Source organism: Panthera tigris, chromosome B1, assembly GCF_018350195.1.
Source record: "Panthera tigris isolate Pti1 chromosome B1, P.tigris_Pti1_mat1.1, whole genome shotgun sequence".
NCBI lineage: Eukaryota > Metazoa > Chordata > Mammalia > Carnivora > Felidae > Panthera > Panthera tigris.
Genome location: NC_056663.1, coordinates 203736248 through 203760565, shown reverse-complemented (window position 1 = coordinate 203760565; position 24318 = coordinate 203736248). Strand labels below are relative to the sequence as shown.

Genomic DNA, 24318 nt, shown 5'->3' with positions numbered 1-24318 from the left:
CTCCCAGGGCGTCCTTGGCCGGGGCTCACGGCGGCCCCGGTGTCTCCGCAGCCGGCAGGACAACAGGCCCTCGGGCGCCTCAACCACACGGGCTCCCTCCGCCCTTCGCCGGGCCCGGATGCGAGTTGGTCACTCGGACTTTCTGAAGCAAGTATCTACACGGCAGTGCCCGGACGGCCGCCCGAATGGAGGTTTTCGTCTGCAACGCCTGCTTTGGCCACGAGGAAACGTCGGCTGAAGCCGGATGAGGATCCTTCCGCTTGCGGGATTGGCCCGTGTGCCCACGGTCGTGGCTCAGGGAGGCACGTGTCGGTGTGAGCACGCCGCGTGTGCGTGTGCCAGCCTGCGTGGCACCATCAAGGAAGCGCGGCTGTGTGACTTTTCTGCGTGTGTGAAAGTTGAGGCGAAGGGCTCAGCTCGGCAAGGGGAGCCCGAGGAGGCCCCCCGGGGGGGACGTGGCCTGACATCGGAGCACCGAGCACCCGCCCCGGGGTGTGGCAACATCATCCTTCTCACCAGGCAGCGGGGTGCCTCCCGTGACACAGAGTTCAAGGCTGTGTGGCCGTCCCTCCCGGGGCCTCTCCCTGCCCTGACAGCGGGAGGATCGAGGGTCCGAGATGGGGCGCAAACAGGGAGTCAGGGACGCCCGCCCCTCCTCCTGCCGTGTGAGTCCCGGCTCCACGGGTCCCGGAAGCACAAGGCAAAATCGGTGCAGACTTGGATTTACCACCGAAGAATTTTAGGAATTTCCTCCCGTCTGAGAAGAAAACTCCCTCCATGTCACTCCTGCGGGGGCGTGGAAGGCCTCTGTGCCCCTGGGGGTGCGCTTTGAGCCTCTGGCTGCACAGTTTAAGGTCCAGAGCACCAGGGCGTCCGGGCTGGGCCGGGGGCCTGGTGGCGGCAGAGCCCAGACCCGCTCCCTCCACGCTCGCCCTTCCCGGGCTCAGGTCGTCCTGTCTTCCTGGCAGTCCCAGTTCTGCATCCCTGTCCCCAGAAAACTCACTGCCGGCCACGGGCGGGGGTCCACGGCGGCCCGGCCTCCGCTGCTCCCGGTGGCCGTAGTTGGGAAATAGTGCCGGTCGGACACCCTTTCTTTCACTTTGTAAACTAATACCCAATTTGACACTTCATCCGTGGACATTTTACAGCTAAAACCAAAGTTTCTGACAGACGGCGTCAGCTCGGTCCTAGAGGCCGGAGCCTGGAAGAGGACGGGGGCGCGGCCTTCTGCAGGCTGCTGGCCTCCGAGGGGGGCGGGGGGCGGGGGAGGACGGTGAGCGCTCAGTGACCTGTCCGCAAGGGCGAGGTCGCGCCGGGTGCATGGGGCCACCGTGTCTGTGAGCTTGTGAGCACTGGTCCCAGACGCAGGACCTGAGAACGCAAGCTGGGGAAACCTTCTTATCCAGGGAAAAGGGACCAGGATATGTCCTTGCTTACATGCAAAAAGGAACCACAGGACTAGGGCTGTCCAGGGGAGCGGGGAGCCCGGGGCCAGGTGGTCTTCTTTAAAGGCCCTCCTTTTGGGTATGTTGGACTTTAGAACCAGGCAAACGTGTGCTGCCATGATAGAGGATTCCATGGAAAACAATCCCTAAAAATGAGGGGTTTGGAGACACTGCACCAGCTGCAGGCGGGATCCCCGGATGGTCCCGGTCACCTGAGTCCCCACACAGCCCAGGGGCTCCAGGGCTGGCCTCAAGGCGCAGGTGAGGGAGCTTCTGCAACACCCAGCCGGGGATTCCCACCCCTGCCACCTGCCCTCCCCTCCCCTCCCCTGCCCTCCCAGCTCCAACAGGCACCCTAGCCCTTCACCAGGCTTTCCCGGGCCAGGGGCTCTGGGGGCTTTGGGGTGCCCGTGACTCACGACCTGCTGTCCCTCCCCACCAGGCCTCCCTCCTGTCCTTTCCCAGCACCCAAGAGGAGCAAGGCTTCCAGGCCTACGTGGGAGGGGGAGGGCGAGCAGGGTGGGGTGAGTGCACTCCCCTCAACGTGCCTGTTACAGAAGCTGCTCCGGGGCCCAGTTTGGCTAAAACCGGAACAAACGGTCCCACAAGCCCGGCGTCCTCCGAAAGCTGACAGTCTGGAAGACACTTTCTGGCCAAATGGCAGACTGAGCCCTTGGGGAGGGGGCAGGCAAGGAGGGAGGGGGATTGGGGGCTGGGGGGGGTGGGGAGGAGGGTGCGGGAGGGGGGCAGGGATTGGGGGTGGGACTGGGGGACGGAGAGGGAAGGGGATTGGGGCCAGGGTGGACGGGGGACTCTGCCCCAAAGCTAGGCTATTTCCAGGCGTAAGTGTCATCTTGCAATTAAGACAAGACGAGGAGCAAACTAAACACATGGTAGATAAGCTGTCAAATATCTACTCCGCACGTATTGGGTGCGCCAGGTCGAGGGGGTTGGGAATAACACGCGACCCTACTTGGCGCGCCGGGTCGAGGGGGTTGGGAATAACACGCGACCCTACTTGGCGCGCTGGGTCGAGGGGGTTGGGAATAACACGCGACCCTACTGGGCGCGCCGGTTGAGGAGGTTGGGAATAACACGCGACCCTACTGGGCGCGCCGGGTCGAGGGGGTTGGCAACCCTACTGGGCGCACCGGGTCGAGGGGGTTGCCAATCCTACTGGGCGCACCGGGTCGAGGGGGTTGGGAATAACACGCAACCCTACTGGGCGCGCCGGGTCGAGGGGGTTGGGAATAACACGAAAATAGCCTTCACAGGCACATTTGAACAGAATACATTGTAAAAGCGGGGCCGGTGCTGCCACCTGAGAGGCCTGCTCTCACGGTTTCACACCCACCCCTGCACGGAAGCCCTGAAGTGCATTGAAGAGGTTTGTCCCACCTGTAGAGGTAAGAGCTCAGTCCAGAGATGGGCCTGAGGCCCGGTCTGCACTTGCAAATACGCGGGTTTCTGGGCACCTTACTACCACTGGTGCTCAAGGACCTTCCCTGGGGGCCGAGTGCCAGCCCCCCCTCGCCCCCTCCCCACAGCACATCCTGGGTGGTGTCCCCTCAGACAGGTGACCAGGCCTCCGGTGGCCGTGAGGGGGCCGCTCCGCACTGCCGTCCCGCATGACAGAGCCCCGTGGGGCAGATGGCCGCACACTGGAGGCGCCCGGCGCTGCCCCCCAGGCCGCGTGTGTGGGGCACGGCTGCCGTCTTGGTTCGCGGCAGGGATGCCACTATTATTCAGATATCTCATTTAGTTTTGCCTTTCCAGTGAAAATTATTCAACAATTTTTTTTATTATTAAGGTTTATTTATTTTTGAGAGAGAGAGAGACAGAGCGTGAGCAGGGGAGGGGCAGAGAGAGAGGGACACACAGAATGCGAAGCAGGCTCCAGGCTCTGAGCTGTCAGCCCAGAGCCCGACGCGGGGCTCGAACCCGGACCGTGAGATCACGACCCGAGCCGAGGCGGATGCTCAACCGATCGAGCCACCGATGTGCCCCGGAAGTTCTAAACACATCACACGATGCCATCCCAGGTCATCAGAAAAATGCTTTATTCAACGGCATTACTTCATTCCACGCAGACGCACGCACGAGCACGTTTGCTGCCTAACGCACACACGCCGGCGCCGAGGGGGCCCGGAGGGCCAGGCCGGGGACGGGAGCTCGTTCACCTTCCGTGCGGGACTCCCTCGAGGCCAGCAGACCCTGCGGGAGCATGGACAGCCGTGACCCAAGGTGGACACGCCCGGGACTGCCACTCACGTCTCAGCCACTCACCAAAGCGCCGCGGCACGACCGTCAGGAACGCGCAACGCGTCGCGTCTGCTTCTGCCACATGCACGCGTGCGGGAGAAGCAGCTGCTCTCAGAGCAGGGCACACTTGCCTGCGTGCTGTCTCTGCAGCAGCGCGGAGATGCTGATGGGCTGCCTGGGGGCCGCTGCCCGGGAGCCCCCCAGGCTGGGCGAGCCCCCTCTTCCTGCTCGGCCTGGGGCCTGGGGCGCGGGAGCCTGGGACAGCCCCTTGCCGGGGACAGGCAGCGGTGGGACCCTAGGAGTAAACCCAACAGACACAGAATCCTCAGCGACAGGGCCCCCCGGCCCCCCCCCCGACCCCCCCTCCCCCACCGCATCGGCCACGCCCCCTCGGAGCTTTCCAGTTCTTTGGTTTTAAAAAGCAAAGCATGAAGCTGTCTACACGACATAACCCTGCTCAGAACACACGCAGAGGGGTTTAAGAAGCAGTACACCAAGGTTAGCGGCATGAACTGCAGTGAGTCAGGTGGTGGACGCCTGGGGCGGGGACACTACCTGAGGGCCTGGGGCAGGTCCCTGTGACTTGGCGTCGGGCCGAAGGGCTGAGGGCCGCGGCGGGCGACGCTGCCTGCGGTGGACAGGAGCAAAAGGTGAACACGCGCGGCTCAGGGAAGACAAACACAGAGGCACGTCCCTCTGCCCTCGGCTGTCCCCTGCCACGTCCCCGCCATCCCGCACCCACACCCTTCCCGACCGGGCGGACGCACCCACAGGACTGGAACGGAACTCCTGGGATCCAGTGCTGTGGCCCTCGTGCCCGGCAGCTGCCCCGGGCACACCCGGACCGGACCGCCAGCCCCGCAGAGCCTCAGCCCGACACCGAGCTCTGGGCCGCAGGCTGGGCTGGGGAGGGCACCTGGGATGCAGATGGCTCAAGAAATGTGCGGAGACCTGCTCTCTGCCCTACTCTGTCCCTGCTCCTGTCACTCAGAACCACTGGCAGGGAAAGGCACTTTCACCAGCTTCTGGATCTGAGTCCCTTAGCCCCAGGACCGGCTCTGGTCTCCGCCCACACCGCCAGGCTCCCGGATTTCTGCTGACATCCTCCGTGCTAATAAGAAGCTTCTTTGAAAGACGCAAACAGCCCCTGGCACGCATTAGTCACAGCAGAGAGCAAATCTGAAGACTACTATTGTTTAATACCCGAATTCCTTTGCATCCAAATCTTGGAGAATTTTAACAGAAGAATGGCAGGGAGAGCAGGGAAGACAGCATTTAGGCTCCCCGTGTTCCCTTTCACACTGAAGAACCCGGATCAGAGAGGGGCAGCGGCTTTCCCAGGGCCGCAAGGCACCCAGCGGCCAACAGGGACCTTGTGTCTCTGCCCACCGGCCGTGCCGCAGCACAATGGCTGAGACCAGAGATGCAAAATGACTCGTTACTTATCTCCTGTATTTTAGGATGGTTTGGCACCGCGGGGCCTTGCTTATTCTGGGAAGACCACCCCTCCCAGGGCTAGCTGACTCCCAAAGAGTAACGATTCGTCTGTGAGCTGGCCTTTGACATGAAATCTGAGTGCCCAGAGGTGCTCCCCATCACCTCCCCGCTCTGCCCTACCGCCACCCCCAAAACTGCTGAAATGATCCCAAGGAGCCAATCCCAAGCCGTCCTCACTGCCCACCACTCCTTCCCGTGAAGAGCAGCCTCCCTGCTCCCTCTGCCCGTGGGCCCCTGTGGGGCGTGCCCGCCTCCTGCTGCCGGGGCTGTGAGGAAAACCTTGTCTCCTGGTGGGCTGGCCACACATCTCATCAGACAAGTCCCGGGACATTTTAACCCCGGCGCAACACAAACAGTAATGGCAGGTTACGTGCTCAACGCGCTACAGACCACGGAGACGGAGTCTTAGTCACTCTTTGCGGGACTCGGTGGCGATGACGGTTATCAACAGAGATGAGGGAACCGAGGCCCCCGGAGGTGAACTCACAGGGGTTTGGGGTTGACACCCCGCACGCGGCAGGTGGGAACCTCGTGACACACGGGGTCTGAGCGGGAACCCCGGCCACGCGGGAACTCCAGAGCAGGGCACGACCGAGCACTCGGGCGCTGGGGCGTATCCCCTGCTTCAGCCCCGCTGGGACCGCGCGCTCAGACCGAGGCTCCCCGACCGACAAGACGGGCAGCAAGTCAAGGCCCGTAGCTCCTGTTCCAGAAAGCCATGCCGTTCAATGAGGTTAGAAATATTTCCGTTGGCAAACGAGAAATTTGCTGTTTAGAGAGGACAAGTTCCCTTATCCAGAATACGGAAAACCTCATCGGCCTGTGGCGGCAGACGGACGAGCCCGCGCTGTTTCCTGAACGAGGCACCAACGTGCCACCGAGGCAGGTGTTGGCGGGTGGTCGCTGAGGAGGAGGGGTCCCGGGCGGCGGGGAGCAGGGTGGCTGTGCCCGGGGTAGGGGGGAGCTCCCCACTCCGTCAAGCGTGCTCGTGGGGAAGGGGCCCAGGCCGCGCAGGAGCCGGGACCAGCTGGACACAGACGTGAACCCCGGCACGGCCAGCCCACGGGGGCAGCCGGCACCCACACGTGGACCGGGTGGTGGCACAGCGAGGTGGGGACAGCCGGGGGCGGGCGGTGCCGAGCCGGCTCCCGCACGAGAGACAAGATCGTCTTAAGACGACAAGGCCGGAGGGCTCCCCGCTCGAGGAGGAAACCAGGGCGGCCCAGGGCAGCATGACTCACGGCCGACTTCTCGCCAGGCGGCAGCAGGAACCTCCACGGGCTGGAAGCGGTGGCCCACGGAGCCACGTCCAGGGAAGCGAGCCTCCGAGATGCACACGAAGTGAAGCCACTCAGACGTGGACAGAGACCAGGAGAACCCACCGCCAGCTGCCCTGCCCTACGACGACAGCGCGCTTCAGGCCGAAGGGAAAGGAGAGCGGCCGGTAACGAAGCCCCGGAGGTGGTCAAGTAAAGGGTGTGTATGTGTGCCTTTGTCTCAAGACCTTCAAGATATGGGAGTTTAAAATCATTCGCATGCCGCGTTCCTGGGTTAACACCTGTGGATGCCGTATGCGTCCACACAGCACACGTGGTTATACGTCAACGAGACAGCACGCAATGGGGGAGGGGTGTCGGGGGACAGTGTTGCTGAATCTCACCACAGTTAAGTCAGCTTTCACGTCAAGTACGTTACGATGGGTGCGCGGCCTAATTCCTAGGCAATCACAGAAAATAACAACACGTTGCCGGAATATCAGCCGCAGAATCGAACGTGTGTCGATTCAGTGGGCTCGGCCACCCTGACACAGCACCCCGGGCCAGCGCCGGACTTTACCAGCGGACACGGTCCTGGAGGCTGGCTGGCATCCAGGAGGGCCTGTCCCCGGTTCCCCACTGGCACCTTCTCTGTGTGCCCTCACCGACCTCTGGGGCGCGGAGCCAGTGAGCTCCCCGGTGTCTCCTTTCTTTGTTGCGGTTTTACGGTTTTGTTGACATAAATACAACGTGCTTTTTCCCCCTTCTTCTGGTGTCTCTTCTTATAAAGACACCAACTATATCAGACTGGGGTCCCACCCAAGGACCTCATTTACCTCTTAGAGGCTCAGTCTCCAAATACAGTCATGTGGCAGGGGGTTAGGGCTTTAACGTGAATTTTGAGGGGAAACGATCCAGCCCATAGCAAAATCATACACTAAAAATATTTAATGCGAAAAAGGCAGTTAAGGAGATACAGACAACAAGTCCCAAGACATACATAAAATAATAGCAAAATGGCAGACATATATCCAAACATACTAATAACTGTGTTAGCTATCAGTGGACCAAACAGTCCAGTCAAGAGGCAGGGATTTTAAGAATGAAACCAGGCAAGAAGGAAAACATCTCATACTGTCTGCAACAGGCACACTTTGCATTCAGACACAAATAGGCTGAATGTTTTAAAATCGGAAAAGATACACTATGCAAACCGTCACCAACCTAAAAATTAAATGAAGAAAATCCCACCATCAAACATAATTACTGAGGCAGGAACGTATCAGTAGAAATGAGACCTGTACACTGAAAACCACAAAAGATCCCTTGGGTAAATCAGAGATCCAAGAAGCAAGGAGACGTCACCAATGGATCCCGAGACTCAAAACTCTTAAGATATCAGTTCTCCCCCAAACTGATTTGCAGATGCAATGTAATTGCTATCAAAATCTTAGCAGGATTTTTTGGTAGAATTTGACAAATGGATCTTATGATTAATGTAAAAACGCAAAGGACCTAGAACAGCCAAGGTTATTTGGGTAAATTAAGAACAAAGTCAGACGGCTCCCACTGATTTCAAAATTTACGGTAAAGCAAGAGTAAGAAGATGGTATTTTGGGGGCGCCTGGGTGGCTGAGTCAGTTGAGCATCCGACTTTCGCTCGGGTCATGATCTTGTGGTCCATGAGTTCGAGCCCCGCGTCGGGCTCTGTGCTGACAGCTGGGAGACTGGAGCCTGTTTCAGATCCTGTGTCTCCCTCTCTCTGCCCCTCCTCCGTTCACGCTCTCTCTCAAAAATAAACATTAAAAAAAAACTTTTAAAAAGGATGGTATTTTTGAAATTTTTATTTAAGTAATCTCTATACCCTATACCCAACGTGGGGTCAAACTCATGACCGTGAGATCATGAGTCACATGCTCCACCAACTAAGCCAACCAGGCATCTCCAGGAACAGAGGAACATCTCTTAGTGGAAGAGAATACAAAGTGCAGAAGACTTTGACAGGACCAACCAATTAACTTCAATTTTGGACTTTTTATATGCAGAATTACAACTGACTTTTATGTATGGATCTTGTATCCTACAATCTTACCAACCTTGTTTATGATTCCTAGTATTCTTAAAGATCCCTCATGATTTTCTGCACACAAGGGCACACCGTCTACAATAAAGACACTCTACTCATTCTCACCCAATCGATGTGCCTTTCACTTCCTTCTCTGGCTTCCCTGCACTGGCTGGAGCCCTCAGTGGATGTCAGACAGGAGAGGGGCTGTGGACTGGGGGCATCTCACCATGTCCCCGGTCTCAGAGTACAGCATGATCCCTCTCAACAGTACCTGGTCAGCTCTGGGCTTTCTGCAGATGCCCTTTACCTGGCGAAGAGGTTGCCTTTTATTACGTTTCTTGAGAGTGAATGGTTGTAGAATTTTGTCAAATTATCTGTTGAAAAGCTCTAATGTTTTTTAGGTCCTTTATTTCTACTAGTATACTAATTAGTCGATCTTCAGATGTCAAATAACCTTGAATTCATAGGATAAATCCCACTTGGTGATGGCATACAATCCTTTTCCTAGCTTGCTAGATTTGATTGTCTCATATGTTTTTGAAGAATTTTGTATCCATATTCATAAGGAATACTGCTCAATTATTTTTCTTGTGCTGTCATTGACTTTAAGATATTGCTGACCTTATGAAAACTGGAAAGTGTTCAGTCCCCTCCTATTTTCTAAAAGAACTCATATAGGACATTAGCCCATTAAATGTCACATAAAATTCACCCATAAAGCTATTGGGAAAAGGGCTTTTCTTTATGGAAAGATATTAAAATTACTAATTCAACTTCTTGATGGAGGTCTATCCAGATTTACGATTTCTTCTTGAGGTAGTTTTGATAATGTCTTGATAGGAATTTATTCATTTCACATAAGTCACCTACTTTGGTAGTATAGAAGTATTCACAATATTCTTATAACCCTTTTAATATCTGTAGGGTGTATAGTGGTACTCCTGACACTGGTAATTTGTGCTTTCTTGGTCACTGTAGGTAAAAAGTTTACCAATTTTCATCATCTTTTCAAAGGACAAGCTTTAAGCTCCACTGACTTTTCTCTGAGAGTTTTCCATTTTATACATTTCAAATTTATTTCGTTGTAGTTAGCTCCCTAAGGTGGAAGCTCACTGGTTTTAGGCCTCCTTCCTTTCTCATGCATTTATTTTTTTTAATTTTTTTTTTTAAACTTATTTTTGAGACAGACAGACAGAGCAAGTGGGAGAGGGGCAGAGAGAGAGAGGGAGACACACAATCTGAAACAGGCTCCAGGCTCTGAGCTGTCAGCACAGAGCCTGACATGGGACTCGAACTCACGAACCGTGAGATCATGACCCAAGCCGAAGTCAGACGCTCAACTGACTGAGCCACCCAGGCGTCCCTCTCACACAAGCGTTTAAAGCTATACATTTCCCTCTAAGCACTGCTTCACCTGCATCTTGTATATTTTGATATGTTGTATTTTCTTTCATTCATTTTCTGGTGTTACTAGCGATTTTTTTCTCCTTGATCCATTAAAGCTATAATTGTGTTAATACTTGTTTTATTATCAGATTTTCCTTCTGCTGACTTCCAATTTAATTCCACTGTAGTCTGAAAATACACTTCACGTGATCATGATCCCTTTAAAGGTGTTGGGACTTGTTTTGTATCCTGGTACGTGGCCTACCCTGCAGAGTCCCCCCTCCGCCCTGGCAAGGAACGCACGCCGTGCTGTCGTCAGGTGGGGGACAGTGCCGTTCACGTTACTGGAACGGGGAACTGAAATACCCCAATCTCAATTGTTGAATTAACCATCTCCGCTTTTGTCAGCTTTCACCTTATGTACTTTCCATTGTGGGGTGTCTACACTAAGAATTATTACGTCTTCCTGGCGTGTTGACCCTTTAATCATCATGAAATGCCCTTCCTGGTCTCTGGTAATATTTATCTTAAAAAACCTGCTTTGTCTGATGTGAAAACAGCCTCCCTAGCTCTGCACTTGCTATACCTTTTCCCATAATTTTTCTGTCTCCCTGAATCTACAAGTGTGCCTTCTGTCAGGGTAGCTCTCGTGCCGTCTGACAATCTCTGCTCTTCCACTGGGGTGTTTAGTGCGTTCACATTTAATGTCGGCCCCGATGGATCAGACCTGTGTGTGGCCACGATGCTATTTGTTTCCTTTTACCTTCCTGCTCTAGCCGCCCCATCAACCTCTGAGAAGAGAGCACTGAGATCTCGAAGACCGAGTCTATTCCTTTCCCTCTCGTCTGCTTTTGCTTCGTTAATCGCCTCTGTTGTTGCGTGCGTACCGCTGAGACGTTGCTCGTCTCCAGAAACGTCCTTTGTCCAAAACCACTTTGTTCGTTAGTCACACCGCAGCTCCAGCTCATCTGCTTACTGTCCACACGGTGCGGTTTCCACCCTGTCCTCCGCTTCCTTGTGCTGCTGGATTACAGGCCTCCGGCGGACAGTGCGTGGCTACAGCTTCTCCACCCGGTCTGACAAGCTCTGCCTTTTCATCGGTCTTTAGCGTTCGTGATGAAGGGAAGCATTGATAGGATCTGGTTTGTACCTATTCTGCTATTTATCGTCTACGGTCTCATGTGTCTTTTCCCTTCTAGTCTGCCTTGCCTTCTTTTGTGGCAAACAAATGCCTTTTAATGCGATATTTGAATTCCTCTCGACTTAACTGTATCTTTGAAGTCACGTTTGTCTGTGTTTACTTGAAACAAGTCGACTTCCAGGTAAGGCTGACTTCATTCTGCTGGGCTGTGTCACCTCTGCTCCGACGCGGCCCCGGCCCCGTCCCCCGCTCCGTGCGTACCGCCCCAGGTGCTGGTTTGCTGTGTTACACTTGCCACTTCTACCACCTCAGGTCTGCAAAGTACCAGAGAATGAGACCCTGTTCCCTCCAGTCCCGTCAGTGTGTATCCTCCGCTCGGTGCCTCCCACTGGATTTCCTGTAGGGCAGGCCTGCTAGTGACCCTTGTTTGAGTTACTCTGTAATGTGTTTATTTTGTCTCAACTCGATATTTTTAATGTTTATTTGAGAGAGAGTGAGCGTGGGGGAGGGGCACAGAGAGAGAGAGAGAATCCCAAGCAGGCTTCAAGCTGTCAGTGCAGAGCCCGATGTGGGCCTCAATCTCAGGAACCGTGAGATCATGACCTGAGCCAAAATCAACAGTCAGAAGCTTCACCAACTGGGCCACCAGGCACCTCTGTTTTGTCTAAACTTTTAAAGAAGAATTCTATTAGATACAGAATTCTTGGCTGACCCAGGCCTGGGGGGGTCTCTCAGCCTCTGTTAGAATTGAAGGTCTAGAACTCTTAAAACTGCTAAAGACAGAAAAGACAAGGAAAGTGACTGAGACACAGCGGCCGTTTGAGATGCGGGGTATCCTCACAGGGGACTCTGAGCCCGAGAGCAAACAAGGCTTCTCAATGGTCAAGGGGCAGAACCATCCTGACGCTGAGCTGCCTGCAGGCTGTGCTGGTGCTGTGAGCACCCCTGTCCTTTGTGGGGGGCTGGGGCGCCATGCCTGCAACATGCTCTCAGTGGTTCAAAGAAACACGGACTATAAAGGGTAGGCAGCAAATGTGGCAAAATCTTAACAGTCGGGGAATCTGGGTAAGGGGAACAGGGAGTTTCTCATACTTTTCTTACCATTTTTCTGTGTGTTATTTCAGAAATATTTTCAAAACAAATTATAAAAATACCAGGTTGGGACACTCATATTACAATATATCTCAAAATACACTGTAAGGATTTTGGAGAAAGATAAATATTAAGAACTAGAATAAAATGATATAGGTTTGGAAAAAATCCGTCCAAACAGAAATCTGGAAACAAACAAAAATTAACAGATTTGAGAACATAAAAATGTTAAGCATTTATGGCACAAAAACAGACAGATCAATGGAACAGAACAGAGAACCCAGAAATGGACCCACAAACGTATGGCAAGCTAATCTTGGACGAAGCAGGAAAGACTATCCAATGGAATAAAGACAGTGTCTTCAGCAAGTGGTGCTGGGAAAACTGGACAGCGACATGCAGAAGAACGAACCTGGACCACTTTCTTACACCAGACACAAAAAGAAACTCAAAATGGATGAAAGACCTCAAAGTAGGACAGGAAGCCGTCAAAATCCTTGAGGAGAAAGCAGGCAAAAGCCTCTTTGATCTTGGCTGCATCAACTTCTTACTCAACACGTCTCCAGAGGCAAGGGAAACAAAAGCAAAAATGAACTACTGGGACCTCATCAAAATAAAAAGCTTCTGCACAGCGAAGGAAACAATCAGCAAAACTAAAAGGCAACTGACAGAATGGGAAAAGATATTCGCAAACAACATATCAGATAAATGGTTAGGATCCAAAATCTACAAAGAACTTATCAAACTCAACACCCCAAAACCAAATAACCCAGTGAAGAAATGGGCCAAAGACATGAACAGACACTTCTCCAAAGAAGACATCCAGATGGCCAACAGACACATGAAAAGATGCTCAACATCACTCATCATCAGGGAAATACAAATCGAAACCACAATGAGATACCACCTCACACCCGTCAGAATGGCTCACATTAACAACTCAGGCAACAACAGATGTTGTGAGGATGCGGAGAGAGAGGATCTCTTTTGCACTGTTGGTGGGAATGCAAACTGGTGCAGCCACTCTGGAAAACGGCACGGAGGTTCCTTAGAAAATTAAAAATACAACTACCCTACGACCCAGAAATTGCACTACTAGGCACTTATCCAAGGGATACAGGTGTGTGTTTTGAAGGGACACATGCACCCCCATTTTTATAGCAGCACTATCGACAATAGCCAAAGTATGGAAAGAGCCCAAATGTCCGTCGATGGATGAATGAATAAAGAAGATGTGGTATACACACACACACACACACACACACAATGGAGTTTTACTTGGCAATCAAAAATCTTGCCATTTGCAACTACGTGGATGGAACTGGAGGGTATTATGCTAAGTGAAATTAGTCAGAGAAAGACAAATATCCTAGGACTCCACTCGTGAGGAATTTAAGATACAGAACAGATGAACATAAGAGAAGGGAAGCAAAAATAATATAAAAACAGGGATGGGGACAAAACATAAGAGACTTAGAGAACAGAGTTGCTGGAGGGGTTGTGGGAGGGGAGATGGGCTAACTGGGCAAGGGCATTAAGAGGACACCTGCTGGGATGAGCACTGGGTGTCATATGTAGGGGATGAATCAGCGGAATCTACTGAATTCATTATTGCACTGTATGCTAACTAACTTGGATGTAAATTTTAAAAAATAATTAAAAAATGTTAACCATCTAAAATTAAAAAAAATCAAATATAAAATTAAACAGCAAATTGGATAAAAGATGGATATCCTTCATCTTGAGGATTTCATACACGTGAAGGACAGAAGGGAAAAAGAATTCACAGTCAAAAACAAGAAATGACTAAAATGAGGACACTCAGGATCAGTCACGGCATGAGGACCTGTCCCTTCCAGGCGCACGGGGCAGGACACGCACGAGGCAGGCCCCCCTCCCCCGTGTCACTTCTCGATTCTGATCGATACATCTGGAAGCATTTAGGATGTTCACTGTGTTCCCTTCTGGAAACATGCGCCAGGGAGAGGACCCAGTGAGGTCCGGGGTCCCACAAGCCCCCGCCCGGACAGTGAGGGGCAAGAGGAGGGAAGGGCGCAGCCAGGCTGGGCGGGCAGACCCCAGGCTTCTGTACGGAAGGGAAGCAGGGCAGGGAGCTCCCATTCTTGCGGCCTCCACGCCTGAGTCCTGTGAAGGCAGATGTGACCCCCACAACCACGTGGGAACAGCGCACATGCCAGGGCCTCCAGGACCTGCCCTGCTCCCCACAAAGGTGAGTGGCGAGGCAAGAGCCGGCACCTACGGGGACCGCGACCTCGGACACCACGGAAACACGGCATCAACGTGTGTCACAAGTTCTCACTGGGGTGTGACAAGGAGCTCCATCCAGGGGAACTGGCTCAACTGGGAAACTCCATCCATGGCGGTGGGGGGTGGGGGGTGGGGGGAGGGAGAGGGGAGCCGCATCGCGAGCTGGATTCTCTAGAAGCTGGCACAACAGGCCTGAGGGGGGCAGTGTGGGGGCTAAGGGCAGGGAAGGGGGACAAGAGGCTGTGAGCAGGGTGGACCCCCAGGATGGGGTGCCGCTCAGGCGCGAAAGTGCCGCGGAGAGGCCCCCGGAGCGGGTGCTGGGGCCCCAAGGCCACTCGGCTGCGTGGGAGGCAGCAAGAGGCGCCAGATGCGACCACGAAGCCTGCCTGTGGGCCCTCCTCCGAGGCAGTTGCTAGAATATCCCCTCCAGCAAGAAGCAAAGGTGAGGCGGAGAGCAGAGAAGCAAACGGGGTCACACATCACGGATGTGAGGGTCTCCCTCACGGGCCTAAGCTCAGGGGCTTGCTGAGGGCATGAAGGCGACGGCAGAGGGGCCGGGGCGGGGGGGGGGGGGCTCACCCTGCTCCCACTGGGAAGGGACCATCTCGCCGAGACGGAGACATCTTGCTGGGACAAGAGTACTCGTGAAGGGTCCCCAACGGGCCCAGCAGCCACACCGTTTTGGGGAACAGGTCACTGCCCACGCTGACTTCGTGGCAGGACAGCGCTGCCCTGGGTGGGTTCCACTGGGTTCCCTTCTGTGGCAGACAGTTCCGTGGCATGTCCGTTTGGGGCAGGGGACAGGGACCCCCATCCATTTGGGGCAGGGGACAGGGACCCCCGCTTACCCATGCGTCCATCATGAGGCGGGCTGATCAGAGAGATTCTTGCCGGGCCAGCCGTGACCTCAGACTAAGCGTGTAGAAAGAAAACAAGTCAGTTCCTGGAGCTGCCCATCCGAGGGCCAGACCCACCCCATCTACCCCGAACCACCGGCTCCAGGCCCACAAGGGCAGGGCGCCCCCACCCTCCGCTCCCCGGCCCCAGGGGGCTCGCAGCAGCGGGGGGGGGGGGGGTTGCTGCACCAAGTGCTTCCAAGAATCTCAGAAGAGAAGAAACGTCAAGTCCTTGGCTGAGGTCAGAAATGTTGAAATCCCACACAGATCCTCATTTTGGGCTCATGATCTCGTCACCCTGCGCTCCGGTGTGGACGGGGTGTTCTCGCTCGCAGGGAGCCAGCTCTGGCCGCCCCGGTTGTGTTCCCCAGGGGCGGCCCCCCTCCCCGATCCCCTGAGGATGGCACGCTGGCACTGTCACTAGTGATGGGGGGCCTCCTCCGACCACAGAGGCGATGCCAGGCGTGCAGGCCAAGCGCTCCCTTCGCTGCCATGGCCGTCCGGGTCTCACTCCCGTGGCCCCCGACAAGCCCGGCTCCCGCCAGTCTGTCTCCAGACCCGGCCACCATCCCCTGTGCCCATCTTCCCAGTTCCCACCCCGGCACACCCACCCCTGCAGCCCCCTGCAGGGTCCCCTCTGCGACCCCAGCCCCTGGCTCACGCCCACCAGCAAGCCTCAACCACGGAAGGACCAGCGCGCTTAGGTGGAGACGCTGCCCCGCCTGGAGGGTGTGTCCATCAACTGCCTGCTCACGCCCCCGACAGCTTCTGGGTGAAGCGTCCCTCCCGGCCACGCGTGACAGTGGTGGGCTCGGCAGCTGTCCTCCCAGGGGCTAGAGCTCTGGTCCCACCACACTTGGTCCTTCCCATCGGCCCGTCCCCCCTCCCCCACCCCGGGGCGCCCCCTCCACAGCCACGGGCCGAGTCGGGGGTGCGCAGATATCCCGTGCGCCCCTGCCGCCGGCCCTCTGCACCTGCTCCTCTCACGGTCCCGACCCGCACCTCCGTCCGGCCTGCTCTGCACATCGTTGCCACATGTGCCCCCTGCACGCCAGCTCTCAACAGCGGGCAGAGCGTTCGCAACTCCAACAGGAGAACTCGTCACAGCGCGACGGCGAAAGTCACTCCGCTGAGTTAGAATCGGTAACTGGTCTCTTCTCACCTTGGCTTCTACCAGCAAGGGTTTCTATTTGCTGGGTCAGCTCTCGAGGCTCCTGGGTCAGGGAGGATCCAGTAACAGGTGAAGAAAAAGGACCCGGAGACACGGCCGGCCGGCCGGGCTGTGCAGGCACAGGGCTGAGCACGGGCTGCGGCTGGCGCCCCGGGTCCCGGTGAGGACCCGTGCTCCGGAGCACGACCGGGAGCCTCGGCCTAGGACGGATGCTCGCGAGGGTCCCGCTGAGCAGAGCAGGGCAGACCCACCCCAGGCGGCACAAGGAAGCTGAGACGCCCCATGGAGGCGGACCACGCCAGGCTGCACTTTGCGGTGTGGACCACAGAGACCCCAAGTGGCAGATGTCTGCGAGGAGGGGTGTGTTCCACGTGCTGCAGGCGCTCCCACGGGGGCTCCCACGGGGGCTCCCACGGGCACTTCCATGAGCGCTCCCACGGGGGCTCCCACGGGCACTTCCATAAGTGCTCCCATGGGGGCTCCCACGGGGGCTCCCACAGGCACTTCCATAAGCGCTCCCACGGGGGCTCCCACGGGCACTTCCATAAGCGCTCCCACAGGGGCTCCCACGAGGGCTCCCACAGGGGTTCCCGTACGTGCAGCTTCCAGGCTCTCCCTCTATTCACAACTTGCTCACGGAGAGTTCTTCCTGCCAGACAGCAAATACTCTAGACAGATCTAGCACTTCCCGGGTGTCAGGAGAGTATGGAAAACTCTGAGTCCAAACCTCCCTCCAGGGTGTCTGCGGTCCGTGTCCTGAGGCTGCCCCCGTAGAGCAGCCCCGCGTCCTGCTGGTTTCGGCGCATCCCGGGATGCCGCGTGGAGGCTGCCGGTCCTGCGTCTGTCAGCACGGTGTTTCTGCCTTCCCGATGGCTGACGTGTTTCTCTTTGGGCTCTCCCTCAAGTCGGTTCTCGCGCTTTACCGGCCCCCCTCGTTAACGCGTGCCGTAGAGCAGGCCTTCACTGGATCCCTGTGAGTTGTCATTTCCCTGTTCACACCGGCCGACCGTCCCGGGTAGGAAGCTGCTGGCCGGTGTCCACGTCTGACACGCCATCGGCACCCTGCGCACCTGCAGGCTGTGTCTCTCTCACCTGCTCTCCCAGGACCCCGGGGTTGGCCAGGGCAGCAGGTGGGAGGGGGACAAGGCCCTCTACGCCCCAGGCAGCTGACCCCAGGCTGCTTGTGCCAGGTGTCCTGTGGTGGGTGTGGCACCTTCTCGACCAGGCGGCCGCAGTGCCCTCACCCTGCTTCCCCTGCAGCCGTGGCCACTCACCCTGGATGAGCCCGCAGGGGCGGGGACCTCTCCTAAACCACCAGACAACACCCCTCAGGGCAGCCCCACACCGGGGCCGGAGTCCTGTGCTCCCCTCCGCGCCCTGCCCCGGGCCGGCTGTGCCACCCAGGGTCTCTGGGCCCGGGGTGGGGTTCCCAGGACACAGCCGTCACCCTGCCCCCACTCCAGGGCTGATGGCGTCCGGGGGCCGGGCAAGGGGGTGGACAAGTTTCCGGGGGCACACTTGTGTCCTGCTCTGGTCCAAGGCGGGCAAACCATGGCCCGGAGCCCGATTCTGTTGATAAAGTCTTACTGCCAGGCAGCCGTGCCCGTTCGCCTCCACCCTGGAAGCCTCACCTCCCGGAGGCCTTGGGGCAGAGCCTCAACTACTCCCAACCTGCCCTGGACGGCAGCAGGCGCTACCCCCGGTCCAGCACCTCACTGCAGTTTCGAGACTGTGGGCTGTGTTCTGGTCCCTCAACTGTAACAGCCGGGACATGGGGGATCAACTCAGGATGTCAGTCTCTAATCTCCAAAACAAGGCCACACGTGGGCGAGGCTGAGTCCAGCCTCCGGGGCGCCAAGGCCAGCAGGTGGTGCGTGGGGGCTGGGATCCACAGGGCAGGGAGGAGGTGCACCCACAGGCTCCCTCCCAGATGTGACGGGGGATGGTGAGACAGGAGGGTGGGGCGGAGAACCGGGCACAGAGGGAGGCGCATGCCGGCACAGCCACCAGGGACTAGGGCGTCCCCTCCACCCCAGCTCTGAACGGCTTCGCGTTCCTACCTGCTTATCCTGGAATCCAGATTCCTCCTTAATCTGCTTGCAGGACGGCCCCCGTGGAAATGAGCACTACTCCTCACTAACCAGCCTGAACACCCGCGTGCACGTCACGGGGCGACCGGGAGACCGAGCTCCCACGTACCGGGTGTTCACGGACAAGCAGCACCAGGCAGTGTATGAGTCACCAACACCGAGTCTGTGTGCACCAGGTCGCTCCCTCTGGGGCCTCGCTTCCCCATCCTCTATCCTGAGCCTCCGGCGTCTGGCCTTGGGTGGGGGGTGGGGGAGTCCCAGGCCGCGCTCCATCCGGGCCAGGCACCGATGGCCCGAACTTCCGGCCGTGTCTCCTCTGGCCTTGCTCCTCTCCAAGTGGGAGCCCTGCCTCCTCTGGCCTCGCCCCTCTCTCCAAGTGGGAGCCCTGCCTCTATTCAGGGGCCTCGGGGTCTCCAAGCCTCTTTCTTGGCCGGACCGGGTTTATCCTGACTTCACTCAGCCTCCCTTCCTTCTTCCCCACCTGCCGCTCACAGAAGGGAGTGTGCTCAAAATCGTCACCCAGGACCTGCTTCGCGAACCACATCTCCGCCCAGCACAGGATGAAGAGACCCTGCTGTGATCTGTCCCTGGGGCCTTGAACGCTTGTGCTTCCTGGTGCTGCAAAAACCACAGACACCGTATGCGGGACGAGGTGGGACCCAGGGAGTGGGTGTACTTACTTTTCTCGCTGGGGAAGGAGTGAGGTCGACCTGCATGGACTCCACCCTGTTAAATGACAAGGGGACACGTTCAGGGGCCAGGGGCTCGTCAGCGATGCAATACCACCAACCGAGACTCGTGCCACGGGACCTACGCTCACCTCCAGGCCCCCGCGCTGTCGGCCCGCCTGCCTCGCTGGCCAGCGCCCACGGAAGCCTTGTCGCCTGGGCCCCGGCCCGCCCACTCCATAGCCCCCTCCCGGCCCTCGTCCTCGCTCCTCTAATCGGGCCTGAGCTCCTGCAAGGCGGCGACAGGAGTAAACATCCTTTTTCCTTTCCTTAGCGCTTATTGCCCGACCCACAAGCTTCACGCAACGAACACTCAACAAGTGTTCGTTCTGACTGAGCCCGAGTCTGACGGGGAAGCACCACTCAGGCAGCCTCGTAGGAGAAAGAGCAGAAGAGAGAGGACATGAAAGGACGGGAAAGTGAGCTACTGAGCTCCTGCAGGGCGGGCTGCCGGACAAAGCCAAGGTGAGGGGCGCAGCTCCCCTCAGCCAGGGTGGGTCGGGGTTCCGGGGGCAGCCACCCGCCCAGCTGTGGTCTCTCGTCCTAGTTTCGTCTGTGCTGGATTAGTCTCCGAGCCGCCTCCCCTGGCCTGGCCATCCCGGTCACAGGTCAGTCCCAGGGTTGACACCCGTTGGCGCGGTGTGGTCGCAGGATGCCCCCCAACCAGTCGCTAGGACTGTGGGGACAGAGTTGTGACCGGCCAGCCAGGACCACACACCTGATTGTGAGGCTGCGTCCCGCGGGGCAGGCAGGAGCCAGAGGGAGGGGCGAGGTGCCATGTCCTGCACTCAGCTCAGGGTCCCTGCCTGTCCGCTGCTGACTGGCGGGGTTGGGGTGGCGGTGAGGAGACGTGCAGGGTGGAGGGAGGAGGGGAGGACCGGAGGCGCGTCAGAGGACGGGCTGTGCGACCCGCCGGAGCCGGCCAGTGACGGTCAGGGACACTGGGGCCGCCCCGCCGCACACGCACCTGTTGGAGGCTGACGAGTCAGGGGGCCGGAGGTGTCCGCCTGGCCGTGCCGAAGGAGCTGCAGCAGGGGTCTGAGCGTCAGGCCGCGTTCGCCGGCCCGGCTGCCTCTTCACATCCCTCCCAGCTCAGGCCCCGTGTCACTTACTCGAAACCGGAGTTTTTATTGTGCTGAAAGCTGTCTGCTGTGACAATCTCATACTACACAGATAGAGAGGGGGTGCTAATCAGCCGCAAACGTTTACTTCCACGTAACCCATCCCGGTTACAATCGTAAGCCGACAAACACAGCCAGATGCCCCACAGGTGCCCCGGCCCCCAACCCTCGCCAGCTTCCCACACACACACACACACACACACACACACACACAGCCCTGAGGAGACCCCCCGAGGACAGGCAAGTGGCCTGTGGCTTGCTCTATTGGCTGCGCCCGGTGCTGCGAACAAGCAGGTGCTTGGCTACGGGTCGGGGGGCAGGCAGCCATCTGCCTCTGCGGTGTGGGGACCTCGAACCTCTGAGGCCCTCGCTCCTGCCCGTGGTCTCCGTGAAACCAGTGTGCTCTGTGCTGCCCCCCCCCCCAGGACATGACGGTAACAGAGCCACCAGTGCCCCCCCCCCCCACCGCGGGTGAATGTGCTCCTCGTGCTCTGGTGGGGGGTGGGGTGGGGGGGACTGGCAGATGCCGTCTGGGAGGGGCGCCCTCCCCGGGGAACGTGTGCGGAGCCAGCCCGCGGGACGGGACGAACCCCCCTGGCCCAGGCCGGGCAGAACAAGCAGATCTGGACTTGGAGGAGTCAGGTGCAGGAGAAACACCGCCTGGGACGTGCCTAAACAGAAGGTGGCGACAAAGATAAGCTAACACTACGGCGGTAAAGATGACCAGGAACGTTCTAGAAATGGAAAGCTGAACAGCCAAAAAGGACCTGGGATGGAAAAGGTGTGCCGCAGGCAGCTGAGCAGAGCACCGGGACTGGGGGCCGAGGAAAGCACAGGGAGGCTGCAGGGACAGAAGCTACCTGGGAGCAGCTCTGTGCACAGGCCTGCCAGGCTCAGAACGACAGGGCACGAGGACGCGGGAAAAGAGCAGGATGGGGAAAGGTAGCGGCTGTGAGCGGCCAGAACTCACGGAAGACGCGATTCCCCAGAAAGAAAGCAAACTATTCACCCAGAGGGATGGATCGGAGACCCCGTGCAGGCCCCTGGCACTCTCCGCCATGCTGCTCCCCTCCCCTCTCCTCCCCTCCCCTCACCTCCCCGAACTGAGCAGGGCCCGAACCCCCACGTCCCTCAGGCTCTCCGAGTCTCCTGCTGTGATCTCTTGGGAATGGGGCAGGACCCCTGAGCACACCCTCACACTGGTGTCGGCTTGGGGGCCCCTTCACCCCAGACGGGGCCCCAAGGTGGCGGAGCGACTTCCAGAGGCCCGACGCGACAGGGCAGCAAGTGCCCGCTTGCAGCGCGTGGGTCATGCCCGCACACGTGACCAGCCGGATGGATGCCAGTCCCCAGGGCCGCTGGCTCTGCAACCTTTACCCTGACGTTCGGCCTACCAAGCTGGGAAGAGCCACCACATTAGCACAGCTCGCGAGACCTCGCCCCGTCTCAGAACAGAAGGCACTGTGGACAGCGGGAGCCCCCCGTGGCCGCTGCCCCAGGGCACGCCACGGCCTCCGCACGCGGGGCACACACGCTGCCCGTGTTCACCTGTCACGGACACCACGGTTCCTGGCAGATGCGCACGGGGCCCCGACAGGGCCCGGCTGTGGGGCGCCTCTGCCTCAGGGACCTCGGGGAGCCCCTGGGGGGGTTTTCACATTTTCCCTTCTGTCTCCCTTGGCCTCCCTTCACCTCCTACTGAACTGCTGCTCTGACAGAAGCTTGTAGTAAAGGCAAGCGCTCTTTCTCCGGCCCCCTTCGTTACAACAAGGTCTCGGACAGACGGCCGAGGGCACGGCACGGTCGGCTGCCCTGTTCGCACTCCGGAGAGAACTCACCCCTGCAGCTGTTCCAACCGCAGCGCTGACTTCCGAAGGGATTCTTCCAGCTTTGAGATCTAAACACAACCAGAGTTCTGGTCACCAGGCGGTGTAGGCCGACAGCGTTGAGAGCACGTGCTGACTCTCTGAACGTCTTAAGCAACAAATCAGAAGGTGGGAGGCATGGGAGCTGTCCTCTTGCTGCTTGAGTGAATGTGCACTGAGAGCAGGCCACCAGGGGCCCCGGGGACCAGCACTGGGACGCCAGCACGAGGCAGCCTCACCCAGGTGCTCCCAGACCCTCTGTCTACACTCGAGAGGGCACTGCTCTGAGTCAGAAGCTCGATTAATGCTGCTTTCACTAAAGCTTTGCTTTCCTTTCATTAAAGACGAGTACTTACAAGGCTAGAGAAGAGGGCTCACAGGGCTAGAGGGGAGTGCTCACGGGGCTAGAGGGGAGTGCTCACGGGGCTAGAGGGGAGTGCTCACGGGGCTAGAGGAGAGTGCTCACGGGGCTAGACGGGAGTGCTCACGGGGCCAGAGGGGAGTGCTCACAGGGCTAGATGGGAGTGCTCACGGGGCTAGAGGGAGTGCTCACAGGGCTAGAGGGGAGTGCTCACGGGGCCAGAGGGGAGTGCTCACGGGGCCAGAGGGGAGTGCTCACGGGGCCAGAGGGGAGTGCTCACGGGGCCAGACGGGAGTGCTCACAGGGATAGAGGGGAGTGCTCACAGGGATAGACGGGAGTGCTCACAGGGCTAGAGGAGTTGCTTGCAGGGCAAACGAACAGGCCCCTCGAACGTCCTTTACAAGGACTGGCCAGTGCAACTTCACAGTTGCTGTCGACAGAGAGGTGCCTCCCGAGTTGGGGGATGTCAGCGGGTCAGTGTTGGCATTCCAAGTCGAAACTGTCCTGGTCACCAGGCTGGGGCCCCCAGGCAGCCACATGCTGTCCACAGGCGGGATCCCCACACCAGGTTGAGGGTGGGCAGGACAGGTGCCAGCCCAGCGGCCCGCCGCCTTGAGACGCAGCCTCGGAACGAGGCGGCACGTCACCGGACTTACCTTTTCTCTATAGAAGGCCAACAGTCTCCTTCTGTGCTTTTCTTGAAATTCTGAAACCTGAGAAGACAGTACGTGTCAGCTGCTGGCGCTGGCACAGGGCCGCCACCGCGCACGCTGTCCCGGCGGCCAGAGGTTGGGAGGAAGCGTCAGTGCGAGCACCGGCGTGCCCGTCTCCCTGCGCCCCGTCCCCCCGCCTGCCCGCTGGCCCAGGCGTGGGCTCCGCTGGCTGCCACCCTGCGCCCAAAGCAGAGCTCAGGACTGCCGCGCAGGACGCGTGAGCAGTGGCGTGTGCCCAGCGCAAACGCGAGCCGAGGCCACGTGCTCCGCGGGAAGCTCGCGCTGCCTCCCTCGCTAGCGGCTTCAACGGTGTTGAGGGCCTGGCCGCGGGATGGGACACGACCAGCGGGCCAATCACAGCGTTCCGCCCCTTCGGGAGCAGCAGCCGGGTCACAGGATGGCCTCCTGACCCAACAGCACCAACGGGGTTGGGGTGACCCTGGAAGCGCTAGGTGGCCGCGGCCGGCCTGGGAGGGAGGAGCCAATGCAGGCAACGGTGCCCAGCGGAGCGGAGAGAGCATGAGAGCCCACGGACCCTGTCCGGTCCCCCAGGGCCCACCGCACCTGGTCCGGCACCATCTCTGGTCTTCCATTTGTGGGAGCCCCGACGTCCACGTCTGTAGCGGGCTCCCGAGGGCACCAGCGTAAATCAGAAACCGTGACCTGTGATTTACTCAGGGGAGAAAAGAGCCAGCCCACGAGAGAGGTCTCCAGACGTGATGCCTTCCCTCTTGAAACACTATGCCGTGACTGCTAAAACCCAATTCTGCTGCCCCGGGGCAAGGCCTCCGCGTGGCTCGTGCAGGGCTGGGCGCAGGGCCAGGTGGGACGCAAGGTCAGCATCCCCTAGGTCCTTCCCCGGGACTCTGCCAAGTGCACGGACAGGAAGGGACGGCCAGCCCACAGCTGGTCCAAAGACCTCGTCTGCGGGCCAGGCCACCTCCAGAAGACGGGACC

At 58.2% G+C, this 24318-nt stretch overlaps 1 protein-coding gene across 5 annotated transcripts in view; it reads right to left on the bottom strand.

Annotated features, from left to right (window-relative positions):
• Nucleotides 1-3416: 3416 nt before the first annotated feature.
• Nucleotides 3417-24318, bottom strand: part of RNF212 (ring finger protein 212) — a 37214-nt gene continuing 16312 nt past the window's right edge. For 2 of the 5 annotated variants that reach the window (XM_042985182.1, XM_042985184.1), the window contains 9 exons: nucleotides 23305-23361; nucleotides 22260-22318; nucleotides 20413-20465; nucleotides 20268-20325; nucleotides 19253-19298; nucleotides 15264-15327; nucleotides 4263-4335; nucleotides 3839-4002; nucleotides 3417-3659 (listed from right to left, as the gene is read on the bottom strand). In XM_042985182.1, the coding sequence (XP_042841116.1) occupies nucleotides 3622-3659; nucleotides 3839-4002; nucleotides 4263-4335; nucleotides 15264-15327; nucleotides 19253-19298; nucleotides 20268-20325; nucleotides 20413-20465; nucleotides 22260-22318; nucleotides 23305-23361 (612 nt within the window). In that variant the 3' untranslated portion in view covers nucleotides 3417-3621. Of the gene's footprint in view, nucleotides 3660-3838; nucleotides 4003-4262; nucleotides 4336-14994; nucleotides 15174-15263; nucleotides 15328-19252; nucleotides 19299-20267; nucleotides 20326-20412; nucleotides 20466-22259; nucleotides 22319-23304; nucleotides 23362-24318 lie in introns of those variants that run through there. The other 3 variants (XM_042985183.1, XR_006217120.1, XM_042985185.1) reach the window with 3 other exon arrangements.